Source organism: Zerene cesonia, unplaced genomic scaffold (genome assembly GCF_012273895.1).
Source record: "Zerene cesonia ecotype Mississippi unplaced genomic scaffold, Zerene_cesonia_1.1 Zces_u003, whole genome shotgun sequence".
NCBI classification, from domain to species: Eukaryota; Metazoa; Arthropoda; class Insecta; order Lepidoptera; family Pieridae; genus Zerene; species Zerene cesonia.
In genome coordinates this window covers 1,831,885-1,851,648 of record NW_024045133.1, presented here as the reverse complement: position 1 = coordinate 1,851,648, position 19,764 = coordinate 1,831,885, and the positions used below count along the sequence as shown (strand labels likewise).

At 35.3% G+C, this 19,764-nt stretch overlaps 3 protein-coding genes across 4 annotated transcripts in view; 2 read left to right on the top strand and 1 right to left on the bottom strand.

The window, feature by feature from the left end:
• LOC119838515 overlaps positions 1-12,151 on the top strand; it is a 54,963-nt gene extending 42,812 nt beyond the window's left edge. For both annotated transcript variants that reach the window (XM_038364486.1, XM_038364487.1), the window contains exons 12-21: positions 3,754-3,850; positions 4,574-4,695; positions 5,482-5,672; positions 6,233-6,319; positions 6,986-7,083; positions 7,646-7,749; positions 8,728-8,825; positions 9,499-9,580; positions 11,038-11,211; positions 11,853-12,151. In XM_038364486.1, coding sequence (XP_038220414.1) covers positions 3,754-3,850; positions 4,574-4,695; positions 5,482-5,672; positions 6,233-6,319; positions 6,986-7,083; positions 7,646-7,749; positions 8,728-8,825; positions 9,499-9,580; positions 11,038-11,211; positions 11,853-12,007 — 1,208 coding nt within the window. In that variant the 3' untranslated portion in view covers positions 12,008-12,151. The remainder of the gene's footprint in view (positions 1-3,753; positions 3,851-4,573; positions 4,696-5,481; positions 5,673-6,232; positions 6,320-6,985; positions 7,084-7,645; positions 7,750-8,727; positions 8,826-9,498; positions 9,581-11,037; positions 11,212-11,852) is intronic.
• The window catches only part of LOC119838514, a 94,932-nt gene extending 79,055 nt beyond the window's left edge, over positions 1-15,877 (bottom strand). The window contains exon 1 of the mRNA XM_038364485.1: positions 15,583-15,877. Coding sequence (XP_038220413.1) covers positions 15,583-15,736 — 154 coding nt within the window. The 5' untranslated portion in view covers positions 15,737-15,877. The remainder of the gene's footprint in view (positions 1-15,582) is intronic.
• Positions 15,878-17,736: 1,859 nt separating this feature from the next.
• The window catches only part of LOC119838575 (ATP-dependent RNA helicase abstrakt), a 14,421-nt gene continuing 12,393 nt past the window's right edge, over positions 17,737-19,764 (top strand). Inside the window, exons 1-2 of the mRNA XM_038364563.1 lie at positions 17,737-17,938; positions 19,228-19,410. Coding sequence (XP_038220491.1) covers positions 17,737-17,938; positions 19,228-19,410 — 385 coding nt within the window. The remainder of the gene's footprint in view (positions 17,939-19,227; positions 19,411-19,764) is intronic.

The following is a 19,764-nucleotide window of genomic DNA, read 5'->3' as shown; positions in this document are numbered from 1 at the left end:
ATGTCGAATGCTTTCTAACCAGTTTCTAAACGTTATGTTTATTTTCCAAACTCCAATATTACATAGTGTTACGTGATGGATTTTTTCGTGATGAAAAAAATCAATGCTTAAAGTAGAACGTATATTATACGCTTTTGAAAAATACCAACGTGAAAAATTGTAAATAAAACGAACATTGATTAATCAATTTTTGTCATTTTCTAGGCTAAAAAAGGCTAGAACTAATATAATTGATCCCTGATGGTATTATTTTTTTATATTTTTTGAATATATTGTTGTGTCCAAACTGACATATTTAATTAATTGCATCAAATTCTAAATAATTTTATTATATTTATTCAAACGGATCTAATGGCCAAATTAACATGCACGTGTAAAGTTTATTTTGCGTATCAATCCGTTAAAAATACACCAACAAATCACAGCACAAACGCAAATAAACATTACTAAACCAATCACGTATTTCCCAACTACATATGTAAATACGCATCAAAATGTGAGAAGCAAACGTACAAAAATTGCTGTAACCTTTACGTAAGATCAAATTAAAAAAAAAAAAAAACCGTTCACATTTGCCTAGGTACATTGAAAAAAAAAAAAACAAAACACACACACTTGACGGCCGCCGAAACTTTTTTTGCGCGGGAATTATTGCCGCGCGTTCCGAAAATGCGCGGTTGCTTTTGACAGGTGCGGTAGTGAAGCGCGCGTGAGCTGCGCAATTTCGTACGGGAAACTGGTGAGTTATGTGAAATAATATCATAATCTGAGTAACACAATTATTATCTTGACCTAATAGCGATAGTGCTGCTATGAATCAAATATGTATATACATTTCTGTTTGTTCCTCAATCATTACAATAATTAATGAATTGATAATAGTTCTAGTATAGACTAGTCGTTCTCAAAGCGGGCCGCGTGTGGCGGTCACATGTTCAGAATAAATTGAGGGGGCGTTGAAGTGGGCAAGGGGTGGGGGGGTTGAAAGTGTAGTGATTTAACTACTTGTAAATATTAGTAAATATTATTAAAACGCTTTTAAACATCATAGTATATTCCGAAACATTAATAATTAAAATCTACGTCTAATTTATTTATTAAGTAAACAAATACCAATGAAAACTTGTAAATAAACACAGTCGAATTGATACCCTCCTTCTTTTTTTAAAATCGCAAAAACTTAGCAATCGCTAAGTTCAGTAATCGCAAGCAACGCCGCGTTTTTTGCTTCCGTTGATCGCATATCGGTGTTATCTAATTCATTAATTAAATTTAATGAATCATAATATGTTGTAGTGTAAGTGTGTATATATGTATATATATTGTGGATATGTATACTTTCTAAACCGAATGATGTAATTGAAATTCGAGTATATATAAAAATCCAGTGTCATGATGTATGTTAACAAAGAACTCTTCACCAACTCAACCGATTTTGATGAAATTTAGCATTTTATGTGTAATTTGGTCCAACTTAAGATATAGGATAGTTTTATTTTGATTAATATTCCCAATCCTACTTCCTACTTATATTATAAATGCGAAAGTTTGCAAGGATGTGTGTGTGTTAGTTGCTCTTTCACGCAAAAACTACTGAACCGTTTTCAATGAAATTTGTTACGTAGACAGCTGGACAACTGGAATAACATACAGGCAACTCTTTATCCCGATATTCCTACGGGATACGGACTTACGCGGGTGAAACCGCGGGGCGCAGCTAGTACTACCTAAATCGAATATTGTTATTGAAAATTGAGCATAAATCTGTACTAAGTATAGAAAATCATATCGACGCTCTGCCGACGACTTATTGAACAGTGGAAGTACCACACCAGATTATAAAATGAGACCAAGAATTTCCTATCAAACACTAAAAGTATCACTTGGGGGAGCTGGTGAGCTGCATACCTTTCTGGGGAAACCGGAGGCCTTATCCTCACCCCACCCAATCCTTTATTCCCACTAACAAAACCTTATCGTTTGCCACTCAGAAGTGGGCAACGCCTTTGCAGAGGCGCTAGCTCTGCGTAGCTTCATGGACGGTGGTGATCGCTTACCATCAGGCGAACCACTAGCTAGCCAGGTACTTGCCCAGCTGCTGGTACTTAAAAAAAAGTAACAAGTGGTTACTGTATTATCGTGTTTGATTCTACGCGAGTGTTATACATTTTGAAATAAAAGACTTTCAACGGATTTTAAAGACGATCTATTAATTACATTTAAGACGACGTTAAATCGACGTCTCAGTCTCCCTGCGACGGCGCTCACTGTGAAGTGTTCGAAGCGTCGTGTTAAATGACATAATGAACTAGCGGTCCGCCCCGGCTCCGCCCGTGGTACATATATAGCCTACAGCCTTCCTCAATAAATGGGTTATCTAACATTGAATTAATTTTTCAAATCGGACCAGTAGCTCCTGACATAAGTGCGTTCAAACAAACAAATTTTTCAGCTTTATAATATTAGTATAGATATATATAAATCGCATTTAAAATCCGTTGAAAACACTTCAATTTCTAGTCGATATCGTCCGCCAAAGTAAACACTATTCAATGGAATCTAATATCCGTTGTACTGAGTAGGATATTGACGTATCTGCGTACTATGATAACCTTTGATACTCGTACAGCATCAGTTAGACACAACGGTCACTTCCCCACTCGGGACGAAAACATGGCTGGATTTAACCTAGGGTTGCCACACGTGCTCTATTAAAAAGTATTGTACGTTATTTCAGGTAATTGTACCCTACACTTTATGAGAACAACATAAAGCTAACGAAAATACTTTATTTCGCATGTATTGATTTCGAAAAGTTTAGTAGTTGAGTTTAGTTTTATGGATAAACGAAAATTTTCAACAAACGAAAATCACTCGTTTTAACAATAAAAAAAAAATGTTTTTAAATATGATAATAAAGAAAATAAATTGTACTTCATTTTGAACCTATGTACTTTTTTTCGTACCTATAATAACCAATTAACTTTAATTGTGAAAATAAAGGTGGCAACCCTAATTTCACTCGACGGGTAGGAATTCGTTTTGATACGTATCCGTCGATATTGTGAGTGACAATGGCTACATATTTATTACACGTAATGGCGGTTTTTAGCGCCAAATAATGTCTTCAAACGTTTTCACGAAAAACGTTTAGTTCCCAAATTATCTTTTATCCTTTCTTACCAGTGTCCAATCTTACAAAATGTTTCATACCAAAATAGTCCCGTAAATATGGGGGAGGGAGGTACCACTCTAGATTCTAAAATAGGACGTAATACAAAACCATTCCCTATCGAACACAAAAATAATCACGCCATACGGTTGAAAAGCCACGGAGTTATCGAGTAAAAAAAACAAAAAAAAAACAGTCTAATATAAAACCTCCTTCATTCAAACAGAAACATTTATTTATTCAATTGGACTTCTCATAGAAGCACTTTTCAAACGTCATAACACAGTCCTAACATTTCCAATCTCGGAGTATAATCGTTGCATACTTCTTATTAAAAGTAATATAGTATATGAGAAATTTTTTGAAAGGCACATGAAACCGAAAGAGTAGAAGAAATTCGATTACTGCGGCGGGATCACGGGTGGCCGAGAGGCTAGGCGTTGCTACGGTTAGGCAAGATACGCAGGTTCGAATCCTGCCTCGTGATCAAATTTTTTCTATTTTTTCAAAATTTCTCATTTATAAAAAAAAAAGCATTTCAATGCTATAAAACTAAAAATTAAATGTATATGTTCTTTCAGATATGCTGCAAATGAAGATATATGGACCGGTGGCGAGCGTGCGCGACACGATTCTAGTGGACGAATATGGCTCAGAACTTGCCAAATTACCATTTAAGTGAGTTGCAGTCATGGTAGTACAAGTAACCACTATTCCTAAAGATAGAATCACACCATCACATAGTTAGTTTGTTTGGATGTTTGTCCGTCAATCACGTTGAAACTACTGATCGGATTTTAATGAAAGTTGGTATACGGACAGGGTATGAGCTGACTTGGGTGATAGGATACTTTTTATTCCGATTAAATGCTCCCTAGGGATCAAACAGGAATCTTGATATCCGAGCAGAGCCGGGAAGAGCGTCTAGTTTAACTATATTTAAGGCTAGAAATACGAATCTAGATGGTTAGCACAATTCCACAACTTAGCTTGCCTTTTAATCATTTCATATTTTAAATGCTGGTAAAGCTGTGCCTACCTGTAATTTAGATACATAAGTACTAATTTGTTTATGTACATTTTAATAGTTTTAACAAGAAATTATGTATCTAGTTGGTAAGCCTTTCTTTAAATAAATAAATATATTTCACATCTTATTGCAACCGATCCCGAAGGCATAAACCAAAATCAACCATATCTAAATATGAAACTTTACAAACGAAAAACCTTCACCAAATGGGATCATCCGTTAAATTTATAACACCCCACATTCCGTTCGACATTCATTACGCAACTTTTTAAATACGAAAATCGCGTATTCGCCATTTCCATTATTCTTCGTAATTTGCATTCGACGAGTTTCTATCCGCCTATATAAAAACCTCTCAAACCACTCAACAGCTACCAGCCAACATCTGATATAGACGAATCCAGCGCCAACGCTGACATCCAGGCCGAGCTGCAGATGCCCAACGTAGCCAGTTCCAGTGTATACGTGAAAATATTCGGACGAGATATTAAAGGTAGGTCCTTCGAGCCCGTCGTTGGGGAAAGGAGAATCTAATTAAACGTTTAATTCAAATTCAGAAACCATATTGAAAATGTATGAGTTCAGATAGCGTTAATGAATATATGGAAGAAGAAAATTTATGGAATGTTGTCGCTTAATAACCACAGGACAGTTCTTTGGCATCATTGTTATTTACATGTTACATATTATGTAGAATTAAAATGTAACATTGACATTATTTTAAGAGAGCAACTACAGAGTTTTTTGCCGGCCCTTCTCTGTAGAAACTGCCTTCCGAAACGGTGGTGAATGTTTAAACTATGTTATGACGATTCAAAAGTGCTTCTATAAGTATATAGTACGTCTAATTGAATAAACCCTGTGTATGTATCTATGCTTAGATCTTTAAAACTACAGACAATTTTGATGGGGTTTCTTGAATAGATAAAGTGATTCAAGATTTCTATGTATGATATCATCTATTAAACTGCTTCGTATTTAACGCGTGCGAAGCCACGGGCGAAAGCTAGTCAATAAATAAATAAAAAGCTCTTCGTGACTGTCCGTTGACCCGGGCGGAGACGGCGCAAGCAACTAGTAATATATAGAAAGTGACATAATGCCTGATTGACATATCAACATACCGGCCAAATTCTATGAATTTGTATACAATGAATCATTTTTCCAAGTTTTCCTTCACCCTTCACAACAACGCCTCTAAAGGTCCATCATGTCTGTTTAACATGCCACCCTTTTTTACTCCTTCTTCTTCTCTCTATCTACTCCACCCTGCTTCCAGGCGAACCGTTCACGAGACTATCCAGACAGATCCAGAAGCACACAGAAGTTAGGATGGGCAGGTCCGCGTCCATCGTGTTCCCGGAATCGCCAAATGACTTGGAAATTGTTGAAAACCTTAATTCCGAACTGTTCAACCGGCTCGAGTATAACGATAGCAATGTTCTGCCGTTCGGGCGAGCCACGTCACAGGTGAGAATTCATTCATTTATTCATTCATTCATTCATTCATTCTTTCATTCATTCATTTATTCATTCATTCATTCTTTCATTCATTTATTCATTCAATCATTCTTTCATTCATTTATTCATCCATTCATTCTTTCATTCATTTATTCATTCTTTCATTTATTCATTCATTCATTCTTTCATTCATTTATTCATCCATTCATTCTTTCATTTATTCATTCATTCATTCTTTCATTCATTTATTCATTCATTCTTTCTTTCATTTATTCATTCATTTTTTCTTTCATTCATTTATTCATTCATTCATTCATTCAATCTTCTTTTATTTCTCTTTTATTTTACAATAGATTTAATTACACACAAACCTAAATTAATCGTATTCTTATCTTCCAACTCTAAAAATCCTCTCTTATTTCTCTCTTTCTTCTTTCAAAAAATTGCAATATAATAGTTTGTTACTAAGATAACAATTTCTAGCCATAATTTATTCCACAACTCCTTCGCAAATTTCCTACATCGCATGACTCGACAAGTGTAAATGTATAATGAAATTTCATTCGCAGGTCGTGAACCAGAGTGGATCGGTTCTGACTGCAGTGCAGATCGGTCTCAGCACCAGACTGTACGGCGCGCCGGGTGTAAGACTACAGGTGAGGCCAATATACAAAATAATATGATTACCTATTCACGCCCTACCCCTACCCATAAACAAATGAACATGATTTCCTATACACGACCTCCCCCCGTACCCCCTCCCCCTCGTTTGAACGGTTGTCACCCCGCACGTAAATTCCCGCCTAAATCAAGTCGATTATAGCGCACTGAGTTTCTTTGATAGTTAGAATGAGCTATCATTACGTAGTATAAAACAAAGTCGCTTTCTCTATCTGTTTCTTTGTATGCTTAAATCTTTAAAACTACGCAACGGATTTTTTCAACATGAAGATTTATCGTCGTTTCAGCCGTTTAAGAAGATTTATATGTTACTAATATCTATAAAACTACTACGAATTTAACGGGTGCGAAGCCGCGTGCAAAACCCAAGTATAATTGCAATTACTACCCAAGTATAATTGGAGAAACCAATCTATTCAAGTATAATTGCAATTAATGCCTATCCAACTATAATTGGATAGACATTAATTGAATGATAAACAATAAAGTGTTTAAATAAATAAATAAATGTAATTGCAATTAACAATTGCAAAAACCAAGCTATTCAAGTATAATCATTGCATATATAATAATCTATCCAATTATAATTGCAATAACAAACTATCCAATTGTAATTGCAATTATAACCAATCATATTTCAGTTATACTTCGAAGTGACTAACTACAGAGAGCAGAGCGTGAGATTCAACTTCGGTGCCGTTGGCGAGCTACGATTTCTGACTGGAATCGAACCGAGTTCGTGAGTGACCTTCATATTTATTTTTTATTTATTTATTTTTTTTTTGTTCAGCCATGTCTGTCCCACTGCTGGGAAAGGCCTCCTTCCCTCAGTCCACATCTCCCTATTGAGAGAAATTCTGAGTCAATCTTTGCAATAAGTATCTAGCTCGTCCCGCCATCTAACATTCATTTTTATTACTTTTTTTATTTTCACTCTCTAATTTCCATCTCTGTCACTCTGTCTAAACAATTACTGCACTTAATTGAACGTTTTCTTTATATTATATTAACTAGCTGCGCCCAGCGGTTTCACTCGCGTAAGTCCGTATCCCGTAGGAATATCGGGATAAAAAGTTGCCTATATGTTATTCCAGTTGTCCAGCTATCTACGTACAAAATTTCATTGCAATCGGTTCAGTAGTTTTTGCGTGAAAGAGCAACAAACACACACACATCCTTAGAAACTTTCGCATTTATAATATAAATAGGACTTTTAACACATATTCATACATATTCAGTACATTACAACAAACGGTTACGCGCAAACGGCTAAAGCGATTTTGATAAAATTGTTTACGCAGACAAACCGTTGCTTCGGGGCAAACCGTGACTGTCATTGTGAGTCTGCTGATATCAGCCACTGCACAACCGGGAGCGAGGGACCTCATTACCTTCACAGCTTATGGTAAGTATCATCATCATCATCATCTTCATCATCATCATCATCACCAAAACTTTCCTAACTATAACTTACAATGAGTAAGAAAATTACAAGTTGATATCGGTCCAGTGGTTTTACTTGAGAACGTTACAAACACACAAAAAATATTAGTACAGACAATGATAATATGATGGAAAAAACACAGGTGCTCAACTATAGACGATTTTCTTTTTATCATATACGGGGCATCATAAATTATTTATTACAAAAAACAATTGTCCGAACTGAACCAAATTTATATGGGAAAAAAACTATTAACTGGCAACTAGCTCTATTCAGGGAAAATGTTTCCTAACTTTACCATCGTCGGCAATGGAGCTGGTGGGTCGCCTGATGGTAAGCGCTACCACCGCCCGTGAACATTTGGAGAGGCGTAAGCTCGATTGCAGACCTTACGCCTCTACAAATGGATTGCCGACTTTCATTTGGAAAGGATTTAAGAAAGGATAAGGAAGCGTAAGGAAAACTATATGGGCCTCCGGCTCCCACAGTACTTTAACTGGAACATATATAAATCAACTAGCCGCACGACCCGGCTCGGTCCGGGTAGTCATTTGTCGTAAATGAAATAATATAAATATCAATCATGTTCTATCCTATCTTTTAAGTTGGATCAAACTGCGCATGGTGTGCAAATTCTATTACAATCGTTTGAATAGTTTGACATATATCATCATCATCATCAGCCCATACATGTTCCCACAGCTGGGACACACGCCTCCTAAGAGGGTCCAGGCCATGCCATAATCCAGCACGCTGGCCAAGTGCCGGTTGGCAAATGTCACATGTCGTCGAACTTTTGACTCTCGGACATGCCGGTTTCCTCACGATATTTTCCTTCACCGTTTCAAGCAGTGGTGATGTTATCCACATGTGCAGATATACAACTACAATTTTTATGTATTGAGCTATCTAAATAAATAAATATATCGCAAAAACCAGGTAACGAAGCGGTCTCCATTTCGGCCTACGTCTATGTCCTGAATCAGGGCCAGAGTATAAACGACGCTTCGCCACCGAGCATCCGCCATAATTTCCAGGTAAAAACTAGCCCGGTGCTAGCTGCGTCCCGCGCTTTCGCCTCTATAAAGGTGTATGAGAGAACTTTTCCTTTGTATCACATTGTTCCTATGAGAATATTGTTGACAAAATTAAGTTATTCCGCATTACGACAGCTGGCCATCTGCCAATGGAAGTCCCGTCAAAATCGGTTCACCCGTTCCAGTTATTAGCCGGAACAGACAGACAAAATTGCAAAAAAAAAATGCTATTTTGGTGAATGTAGCGTTTGTTTATTAAATTATATATACATGTATTACAAACAGATACTCCAATTTGACAGCCTACATCTAATCGCGTACCATAGAAATGTATAGACACACAAAAACATGACTCTCCTTCTCGCGCAGTCGGGTAGAAATATTGAGATTTCCCGTACTTATCATATGTAATACGTATAATAACCATAACCCCATACTTATTATAATACTAGCTGCGCCCCGCGGTTTCACACGCGTAATTCCGTATCCCGTAGAAATATCGGGATAATAAGTTGCCTATATGTTATTCCAGTTGTCCAGCTGTCTACGTACCAAATTTCATTGCAATCGGTTCAGCAGTTTTTGCGTGAAAGAGCATTAAACACACACACACACACATCCTATAACACTTATAATATTAATAGGAAGGATATATATTTTCCCATACTTTCAGGGCTCCTGTTTGCTAAAACAGGGCAGCGATTGCAATGAACACGTGTGGTCTGCTACCATCATAGCGCGCGATTCTGAAGGAGGTAAGGAACGATGCAACTAGAATCTTATCTCTATCGGCCTAAGGTCGAAATTTAAGCGTCCCTCTTCGCATCCACACTCTTCGGACTAACATCGAAAATCCCACAAAAAAATAACAATCAACCGTCCCACTCTAACACCTCTCGTCCACTCCACTACACGACTGTTATACGAAAAGACATAAGCCCTTCTAGAAAGATCAATAGAACGAATGAATATTCGAGCTAAAGAAGCTGCAGCACAGCACCAACAAGGTAACGGGCGGTGATGACCACATAATATCAAGGTGACGCATCCGCCCCATTGCTTGCTCATCTATACTAATATCATAAAGCTGAAGAGTTTGTTTGATTGTTTGAACGCACTAATCGCAAAAAGTGCTGGTCCGATTTGAAAAATTATTTCAGTACTAGCTGCGCCCCGCGGTTTCACCCGTAAGTCCATATGCCGTAGGAATATCAAATTAATCATATCTTGTGAAAAACTAAGTTATACCTCAAGTTACGTATAATTTTTGTATATAAACATTGTCTGCATTTAATTCATAGATTTTACGTGATGTGCGCACAAACAAACAGACAAAAATTTCAAAAATGATGGAAATGGGTTCTGTTAGTTTACTTTTCACACACTGACTATTTTTTTTTTTTCAATTTTTTCAATGTACAAAAATGACTTTTCTACAGATTTATTATATGTATAGATTAGACAGCCCATTTATTGGGGAAGGCTATAGGCTATATATGTACCACGGCCGAAGCCGGGACGGCCCGCTAGTCCATTATAAAAAAAAACAATTTTAATGCATCGTCACGTTACGCACAGTGGATGGATGTTCTGATACGGATAACGTAACCACCGATGACACAACGCATATCAACACTGATATATCTTCGATTATTCTACATTATCGAAATATGTGAATAACAAGGAAGTCCATATCCTGGTGTCGCAAGTCGAAACGAAGATAAAATCTATAAAGCCTTATAATCCGCGGCGACGCTCGCGCTTTACCCGGGTAATAAGTAATAACTAGCCTATGTGCCGATCTAGGCTATAATCTATCTCAGTACCGAATTACACACGGATACGATAAGCTGTTTTCGCGTCAAAGAGTAAAAAACATCTATCCATCCATCCATGCTTACAAACTTTCGCGTTTACAATATTAGTAGGATAGGACATGTAATTTCAGATATATATATATATATATATATATTTTAATGTCATAGCGGGAACTGAGCTAGTGGTTCGCCTGATGGTAAACGATCACCACCGCCCATGAACATTCGCAGAGACCCTGAGAATGCGCTGCCCGCTTATAAGAGACAAGGGAAGGATTGATGACCGGAAAGAAGGAATGGACAGGGAAGGGCGAGGAGATGGAAATAGGCCTTCGTGTTATATTAGCTGTGATATAATCCTCTCTTTCTGATCAACCCCCCACCCCCCCTCGCAGGTCTATTGCGGCTGACGTCATCGCCGCAGGGCGTGATCTACGACAGCAACTTCATATCGGGCTCGCGCGATGACGTCACGGCCACATATCGCGCGACGTGCTGCTCGCCGCGCGTCGTCGTCAACGCGGTCGACGCATTCGGCAACACGAACAGCTACATCGTCGATATATCTAGTGAGTTATGATACTTCACTTGTTACGTGACCGTTGGCGAAGGTGCTGGTGGATCTCTACTGATGGTCCAGCGACCAGCACCGCCCAAAAACATTTGCAGAGGCTGCTGGCAATTGGATTTCCAGCTTTACTGGAGAGGTTATAAACAAAGGATTGATGAAGGGGATAAAGATAAGGATAAAAAAAGGATACGGGCGTTGGACACGTTATTGACACATAGACATATAACGCGCACACACATGTGAACGCATAAGCATTAACACGTATGTGTGTGCGCACGCACACATGCGCAAACTCATACACGCAACATATTCACACGCACACGTACACACTGTATATTTTTTGTTTTCGTATGCAATAAAAAATTTTCATTCCATTTCATGAATGTAAGAATATTACAGATAATTTTAATCATTAACAAATGTTAAAGTTAAAACTCATGACATATATGTATATATTTCATTTCGACCGACTTCAAAAACGAGGAGAATCTCATTTCTCCTGTAGTGTTTTTTTATTGTATTTCCTACCTCAAAACGATGCTTTTTTTTTATTTAAAAGCTCCCGCGTGGTCCGATTTAAACTTTGTAAAGATCTGACAATTTTATGAAAAATAATTATTTATATAACTTTTTTTTCAGATTATTTCCCACCATCAGCGATAGCCGCCATTGCTCTCGGCATAATACTTTTTATAGGTATCTTAGTGCTTATCATTTTCCTAATTTATTGGTGCGTGAAACGGAGAAAGGAAGTCAGAGAATTACCAACGTATACGTCTAGGAATGTTAACTAAAGTGTATATTTTATTTTTTATTATTTTTTTATTTATATTTTAATTTAGCGTAAGTAACACAGTCAATCTGGGTAATTGTAAAGGGGAGTAAACTTAAAATAGGTTAGTAAACTCAAACTTTTAACTGTGTTAAAAAAAACTTAACTTTTTTTTTATAAGTTATCTATGAAAATTTATTAGATTGAAGTTTTTTTTTTATGTTTTGCAATCACAGAATAACAATGATTAACATATTTACCTAATTACGCCTGTTCACAATTACTCTGATTGACCCAAACTAATAAAATGTTATATTTATGATGTTATAATTTTCAAGAACCGTTTATTGTCACGTTATATTTAAACTAGCAGATCGCTCCGGCTTCGTCCGTAGTACATAACATATAACCTATATCACGCAGGAAAGATTAAGCTTTCTTATGATGTAAGAATTTTCGAAATTGGTCCAGTAGTTCTTGTGTGAAAACATTACAAACACGCATATAAAAACACTAATGTTTTTCTCTTTATAATATTAGTGAAGATATTGACTGTTTCAAGACACAAATACAAATAAATTTAAAATTAAATTAATTATAAATTATTTATATTCATCACACAAAAATAATGTAACTGATCTATCCACAGTATGTTTCATAAATAATATTATTATTTGTTTTAAGCAAAAACTAACTTTAAATATTTAAATGTGTGTAACACATATGGTATTAATTAAAACTAATTTCATTTTATTGATATTACTAACTGCAGTGTTTCCGTCATTAAACTTGGGTTTTTTATATTGAACTAGCGATCCGCCCTGGCGTTACTCATGGTATGTATTAGCCTATAGCACCCAGGTATTACGTACAAATCCATCGGTGAAAGAATTTTTGAAATAAGTCCAACATTTCCTCAGATTAGGGCGTTCCAACAAACAAACTCTTAAGATTTATATTATTAGGTTTTCTTAACTGTACACTGTACATGTCTATAACTCTTTAAAAAAGGTTTAATATCTATTTTATTTCACATTGTAAGCCGCAAAAAAAAAGCAAATACATATTTCGAATGTCAAAAAATGGCGGGAACGTCGGTAAGCAGTGACAAATGACAATCTTGTTTAAAATGGTGCAAACATGTCACATTTAGTTTATGTTTAAGTTAGCTAGATTTAGAAACAAAAAAAATAAAAAGCAATATTATTGTATGGATGTTACCTTATATCGTAAGTTTTATGCGAGAATTTAATCAAAACAATTTTATAAGCAAAGTTTAATTTGGGACCTTGTACCTATTTGTGAATAAAAAAGTGAAGCATTTTTCTAAAGCACTTCTATCTCTTATCATTATTTTAAAGGTCCTCAGACCTTGAACCGCTTTATTTATAAAGAAGCAAGGAGAAACAAGTAAATAATTTTTTTCAAGCAAAGTTCTTAAGTTACTAACTTAAGTAACTTTAACTTTTCTTGTATTATACAATTAAGTATAATCATTTTTTTTTAAACAAGCAGTTCATCACTTTTACATATTAATAAATGTACTAAAAAGTATTTTTCCATGGAAAATTTATGTATGTGTATTATTAAATTATATTTCAGATTTTTTTAAGTACTAATACGGGTAATTATTAATGAAATATTGTTAATTTAATATAGGCATAGAGGTATACCAGCCATAAATAGTTTTAATTTTTTTTAACGTACTTACGAAATAAATTGTGATACATACATGGTTGTTTAATTTGATTCCGATAAAAATCAAACTGAATATTTATTATTTGGAGTTTTTTTCTTATTTATTAACGAAGCTGCATGGTGAGTTGTTAATATATTTCATCTGTCTATTTGACTTTCTATCAGTAGATCCTACTTTTATTAATTATAAATGCAAAAGTTTATAAGAATTTGTGTGTGTTTGTTACTCTTACAGCAAAAACTACTGAAGCAATTGCAATGAAAATTGGTATGTAGATAGCTGGACAACTGGAATAACATATAGGCAACTTTTTATCCCGATATTCCTTCGGGATACGGACTTACGCGGGTGAAACCGCGGGACGCAGCTAGTGCTACAATATGGAGAAGAGTAGGATTGCAATATCCCATAATGAAAAGTGTCCAAAAAAGTAACAACTTAGACCTGTCACTGTAGACCAATTCTTCAATATTTATTCCATAACATATTTAAATCAACTCAGTTCACTCTCGTTTGTACAGCTAACTTCATATCCATCTTCAACATCACTACATCGTATTAAACAAAGACTCATCCTGTGTCCTATGTCCCTATGTATGTTTAAATCTTTAAAATTATGCAATGGATTTTAATGGGGTCTTTTTTATAAGATAGAGTGGTTCAAGAGATAGAAGAGATAGCATCTATATAACCGCTACAAATTAGTGTGTGCAAAGCCACGGGCAAATGCTAGTAATATATATAAAACCTAAAGGTAACTGACAGATCTATCAATGCATAGCTGAAACTACTGAGCCCATCGGGCCGAAATTTGGCATGCAGATTGCCACTATGATGAAGGCATGAATAATTATAGCCTATAGCCTTCCTCAACAAATGGGCAATGTAACACTGAAAGATTTTTCAAATTGGGCCAGTAGTTCCTGAGATTAGAGCTTTCAAACAAACAAACTCTTCAGCTTTATAACATCGGTATTGTTACGCACAGGAATAATAATTTTTTAATTGATTTACATTAAAATATCATGTCGTTGCTAATTTTCTATTGCACAGAACTGGATTGTAATAATAAAATATTGTAATTGTCAAAAGATATAAAATCATTATCAAGTATACTTCAGTATAATATCAAATCCATGATGTAAATTATTTTCAATATATTAAACTTAATATATACATCTAATATTAGTCTACCGATTGCCCAAATCAATTACTTTATAATTTACAGTTGCCAATTTTAGTCATGTGCTAGCTAATATAAATAAATTAATTATGGCTATTGGTCTGCCCCGGATTCATCCATAGTTGTTTTTTCTCTATATAAGAACCTTCTTTATGCCTTAACAAAAATGTATAAAAAATTTAGAGAAATTGGTCAAGTATGCTTTAAACCCTGCTCAGGTTTAAAGCATAGAAGCAACCAACACATTTGGCAATTTATTTTTATTCATAAAGATTATGTAATACCTACTCCCATAGATAAAAGAAATTAAGTTAAACTGTAAGTTACATTTAATAAAGAAGACTTACTCTCTTCCTGATAAATCTCTTAACACGGGCGTACCCAGGGTGATTAATCCTCTCAAATTTTGTATCGAATTCGTAAGCAAACGGATTTTGCTGGTTTCTATACAGAAATGATGGCATGTTTTGTAGTATAAAGATTTATAGACGTATTCTAAAGTAAAGTTCAATAAAAACACTTATACACAAGAAAATACGCGAATCAACTGGATGTTATTATTAAAAACACGTTTTGCACCATATTACGAGCAAATAAGCAGATCAACTGACAGTTATTTGGTCAAATAATCATGCCCCCGTGTGAAGACACTTTCTCGCGAAGGTCAACTATTTAGCACGTTTTTACACTATTCCGTGATTAAAATAGCACTTACCTTGTCTTGTGATCAGTTCTTGACTCGGTACCGCGGGAATCAACACCGTGTTGTGCGTCAAATCTTCGATAGAAAGCCCTGTTACAGCACTAGACAATAATGGATTTTTCACAACACCCCTGTTTATATGATCACCAAAACCTTTATCGGACATATTGCCGCGGTATAAATGATCGGTACATGTAAAATTTAACGTGAATTTTCACATTTGGAGGTCACAAAAAGCAAATTTAATTATGTGAAATTACGTGTCACTTATATTTTGATTTGACATTGACAAAAGGAACCGTGTTCCGTTTTGTTGTTGTTTTTGTGGCAAAGGATATGTCAACACGAAGTTGCATGTAATGTGCCAGCCAAACTATTTTTTATGTCTCTTCATTGTTTATGTACATTACAAAAAAATATCTTGTTTAATGACTTATAATCTCCATAACATGTTGATAACTTTCGGATTATTGGAATTAAACTGTGTTGAGTACTTGCTATATATATTTATTCAAAATTGCACTACATAATCCTTGTCCGAAACACAACCGTACATAGGAACCTCGAAAATTGCAATCGCATCCTATATTGATATGCAGTCTTGCGAGCATGATCTATTGATTAGCTTATCTTTGAATGTCTCTTCCAATTTTAGTAAGTTACAAAATTGATATTACGTGGATACCTACCTCTAGCGATAACCATTTATTAGCATACATGAAAACACCTTCCCAATACGAAAAATTAAACTGCTTATCATAAAATTTTTGCTATGAAATCCATACTCATATTAGTTTATACCCGACTAAGGAAAAAGGAGGGTTATGATTTTTACCGGTATTTTTTTTATGTATGTGAGTATGTTCATCTGTTCCTTCATAATTTCTAAACTACTAATCATAAAGTAATGAAGTATCATTAGACGCGTCTTTTTTGTCCGCTGGTTATAGGATATTATGTGACGTCACACACAATCGAATGAGACACCCTCTGTAGGCAATTTAGTTTTACGTAGTCGGGTCCAAGTTTTTTAAACGTTTTCTTTTATAGTTAAGTAAAAGATTACGTTGTCATTATATTACTTTGTCTAGTCCGAATCATATACTGGCATTTTAATTAAACTTGGAGAGCTTAATGAATAACTTTCTAAATAGAATAGTGTGAAAATAGTCTAAATTGTAGTGTGAATTATTGCACGCGGGCAGGACAATGAGCTAGTAGTTTTATATACAAGTGACTGACCTCGAGACGGAAGAAATCGTTATAAAAACTATCCATATGTTATTATATAAAATTAATACGATTATCAAGATAATTTTCATTTTTTTTTTTGTGTTACAATTGGCAATAGAGCTGGTGGAACGCCTGTAAGCGCTACCACCGCCAATATGAACACTTGGAGAGGCATAAGGTCCATTGCAGACCTACCGCCTCTACAAATGGACTGCCGACTTCAAATCGGGAAGGGATTAAGAAAGGATTAGCGAGAAGAATAAAGAAAAGGACTGGGAATGGTAAGGAAAAGGATATGGGCCTCCGGTTCCCCCAAACACAGCAGAATGCTATTTCACGCCGGTCTTCTGTGAGGGTATGGTACTTCCCCGGTGCGAGCTAGCCCATATTCGTGTCGAAGCATGCTCGACTACCACATACAAATTAATTAATTTTTAAGCTTAGTAATTAGTAGGTATTATTAATAGGACTTCGACAATTTTGTATATATTGAGAGGCTATAGCTTCTCTGTCTCTAGATCTGAATTATATAAATATATGAAGTCTATAATAGATGTAAAAATTCATGTTTTTTCAAAATGTTGGATTTATTTAATTTGAAACCATTAGAAGACTGAAAACAGATCGTTACATGTTTATGTAACGTTCTTTGTGTTTACAAACCATATATACATTATATCCTTAATTATATCAAACGTTCACATAAACCTCATAAAAAATTACATAAAAAGTCTTCGTTTTAATAAAATATTAAGCAAGAGAAAATTTCAGAACGAACATTAGTTTTTGACAGATAACAAACTTTTGAGTTTTGACACATAACCTGTAATCAACGACATCTATGTCACAATAAACAACACAGAAATGCATTGTTAGTTATTATACAGTCGAATCTCATATCAAAACAGCATTTTAAGCACTAATACTCTAATAATGTCCGATCCGCCGGTAAAACGCTACCGACGCGATGATAAATCGTCAGATACAGAAGACGACGTGGATAATTATGAGCCGTACGTGCCTGTAAAAGAGCGTATGAAACAGAAGTTACTGAAATTAGGTAGACTAGGACAAGTAGCTAATGAGGTAGCTGCTGAAACGAAGAGTTCTAGTGACAACGATCCAGACGATGAGGGTATTTCATTCAAATTACTTTAAAACACTGCTTCTTCATCATCTTATATATGTATATAAAATTCTCGTGTCACAATATTAGTACCGAAACGACTGGACCGTGAAATTTTGTGTGCATGTCGGGAAGGTCTGAGAATCTGCCAACGCGTATTTTTCATACACCCAAATGGTAATAGAGAGGCACAACAGCGTTTGTCAGCTAGTATAATACACCCATATCTTAATACAGTCAAAACTGTTTAAAACATAATCATTTAGAACAACACATTGGTTAAAATGACCAAAATCTGGGGTCCCGGCTGAGTTATCAACATAACAACATCATCGGCTGTTACGACAATCGGTTTTTATAACCAAATATGAGTAGTCCCTTCGATGTTGTTATAACAGATTTTGACTGTATATATAAATAACGTGTCCCATTGTTTGTCCGCCATGGACTACTAAACTACTCAACCAATTGTAATCAAACTTGCATACCATGTGCAGTTTGATTCAACTTAAAAGATAGGATAGTTTATGTTATTTCAATTATGATAAAAGACTACCGGGGTGAAGAGGTCTCAGGATTATGTCGATTAATTGAGTAAAATAAAATAAAATTTAACTTTGACAAGTGCGAATAAGGCAGCTAGTGTATATTCTAGTCTAAATACAAAATATAATATACATTTCATTGTAATAATAAGAGTATATATTTCAATCCATCTTAAATTTGACAGCAGTTAGCTGATATTTTTTTTAACACTCCTCTTTTATTGTTTACCAGCTGCGCTCCTCAGTTTCCCATAGAAATATGAGGAAAAAAAGTTGCCTGTATATTATTCCAGTTGTCCAGCTATCTACGTACCAAATTTAATTGCAAGAGGGTCAGTAGTTTTTGCGTGAAAGAGCAACAAACACACATCCTCACAAACTTTCGCATTTATAATATTAATAGGAAGTAGGATTAGTAGGATGTATGAATATGTTTATGTGTAGGTGTAACCAATTCTAATAGACACAATTATGATCTAATTACAAGGGACAGATTTAATTCAAACTTTATACACTTACCAAGTATCCATAGTGATAATTTCATATTCATATCCTATTATTCTAATTAGAATTGGTAGGATTATATAATTTTCTCGAAGGAGACAATTTAGTTGATTCTATCATTAAAACATGTGTTCTTAGTTTTTTCGAATCGATTTTTATTTAACAATTGGAAAAAAAAAATTACCATATGCAAAAACAATATGAAAGTAATAAATTACCTACAATTTCACCAAAACATTGCAATTGCAGGTTCGCAAGAGGAATGGGGCAGGCGTTACAATGTTTCCCTGCTGGACCAGCACAGTGAGTTAAAACGACTCGCCGAAGCCAGGGCACTGTCTGCAGCCGAGCGACAAGCAAAGGAAGAGGAGCATATCTTGGAAAGCGTAGCCCAGAGCAAAGCATTGATGGGTGTTGCGGAGTTAGCCAAAGGTATGCTACCAATCAGTCTGGTTTGAAAAATTATTTCAGTGTTAGATAGCTACTTTGACCACCACCTTGGTACATTGGTTAACACGTGAGCGTAGAACGTTGGTGTCCTGGTTTCCATTTCTGGTGGGGATGCACAACAACAAACCTATCGGTCTGGCAGGACACAGAAGGCAGATCACCTACTTGTCCATAAAAAAAATCGATCAGTGAAACAGATACACAGTATATAGACTACACTTTTAGATAGCCACTTACTTATTGAGGAAGGCTTGGGCCTATAATATATACTTAGTCTGGCCATAAATACTGTTACACTTAATTATAAAAAAATATTACATTTGAATTTCGAATCTG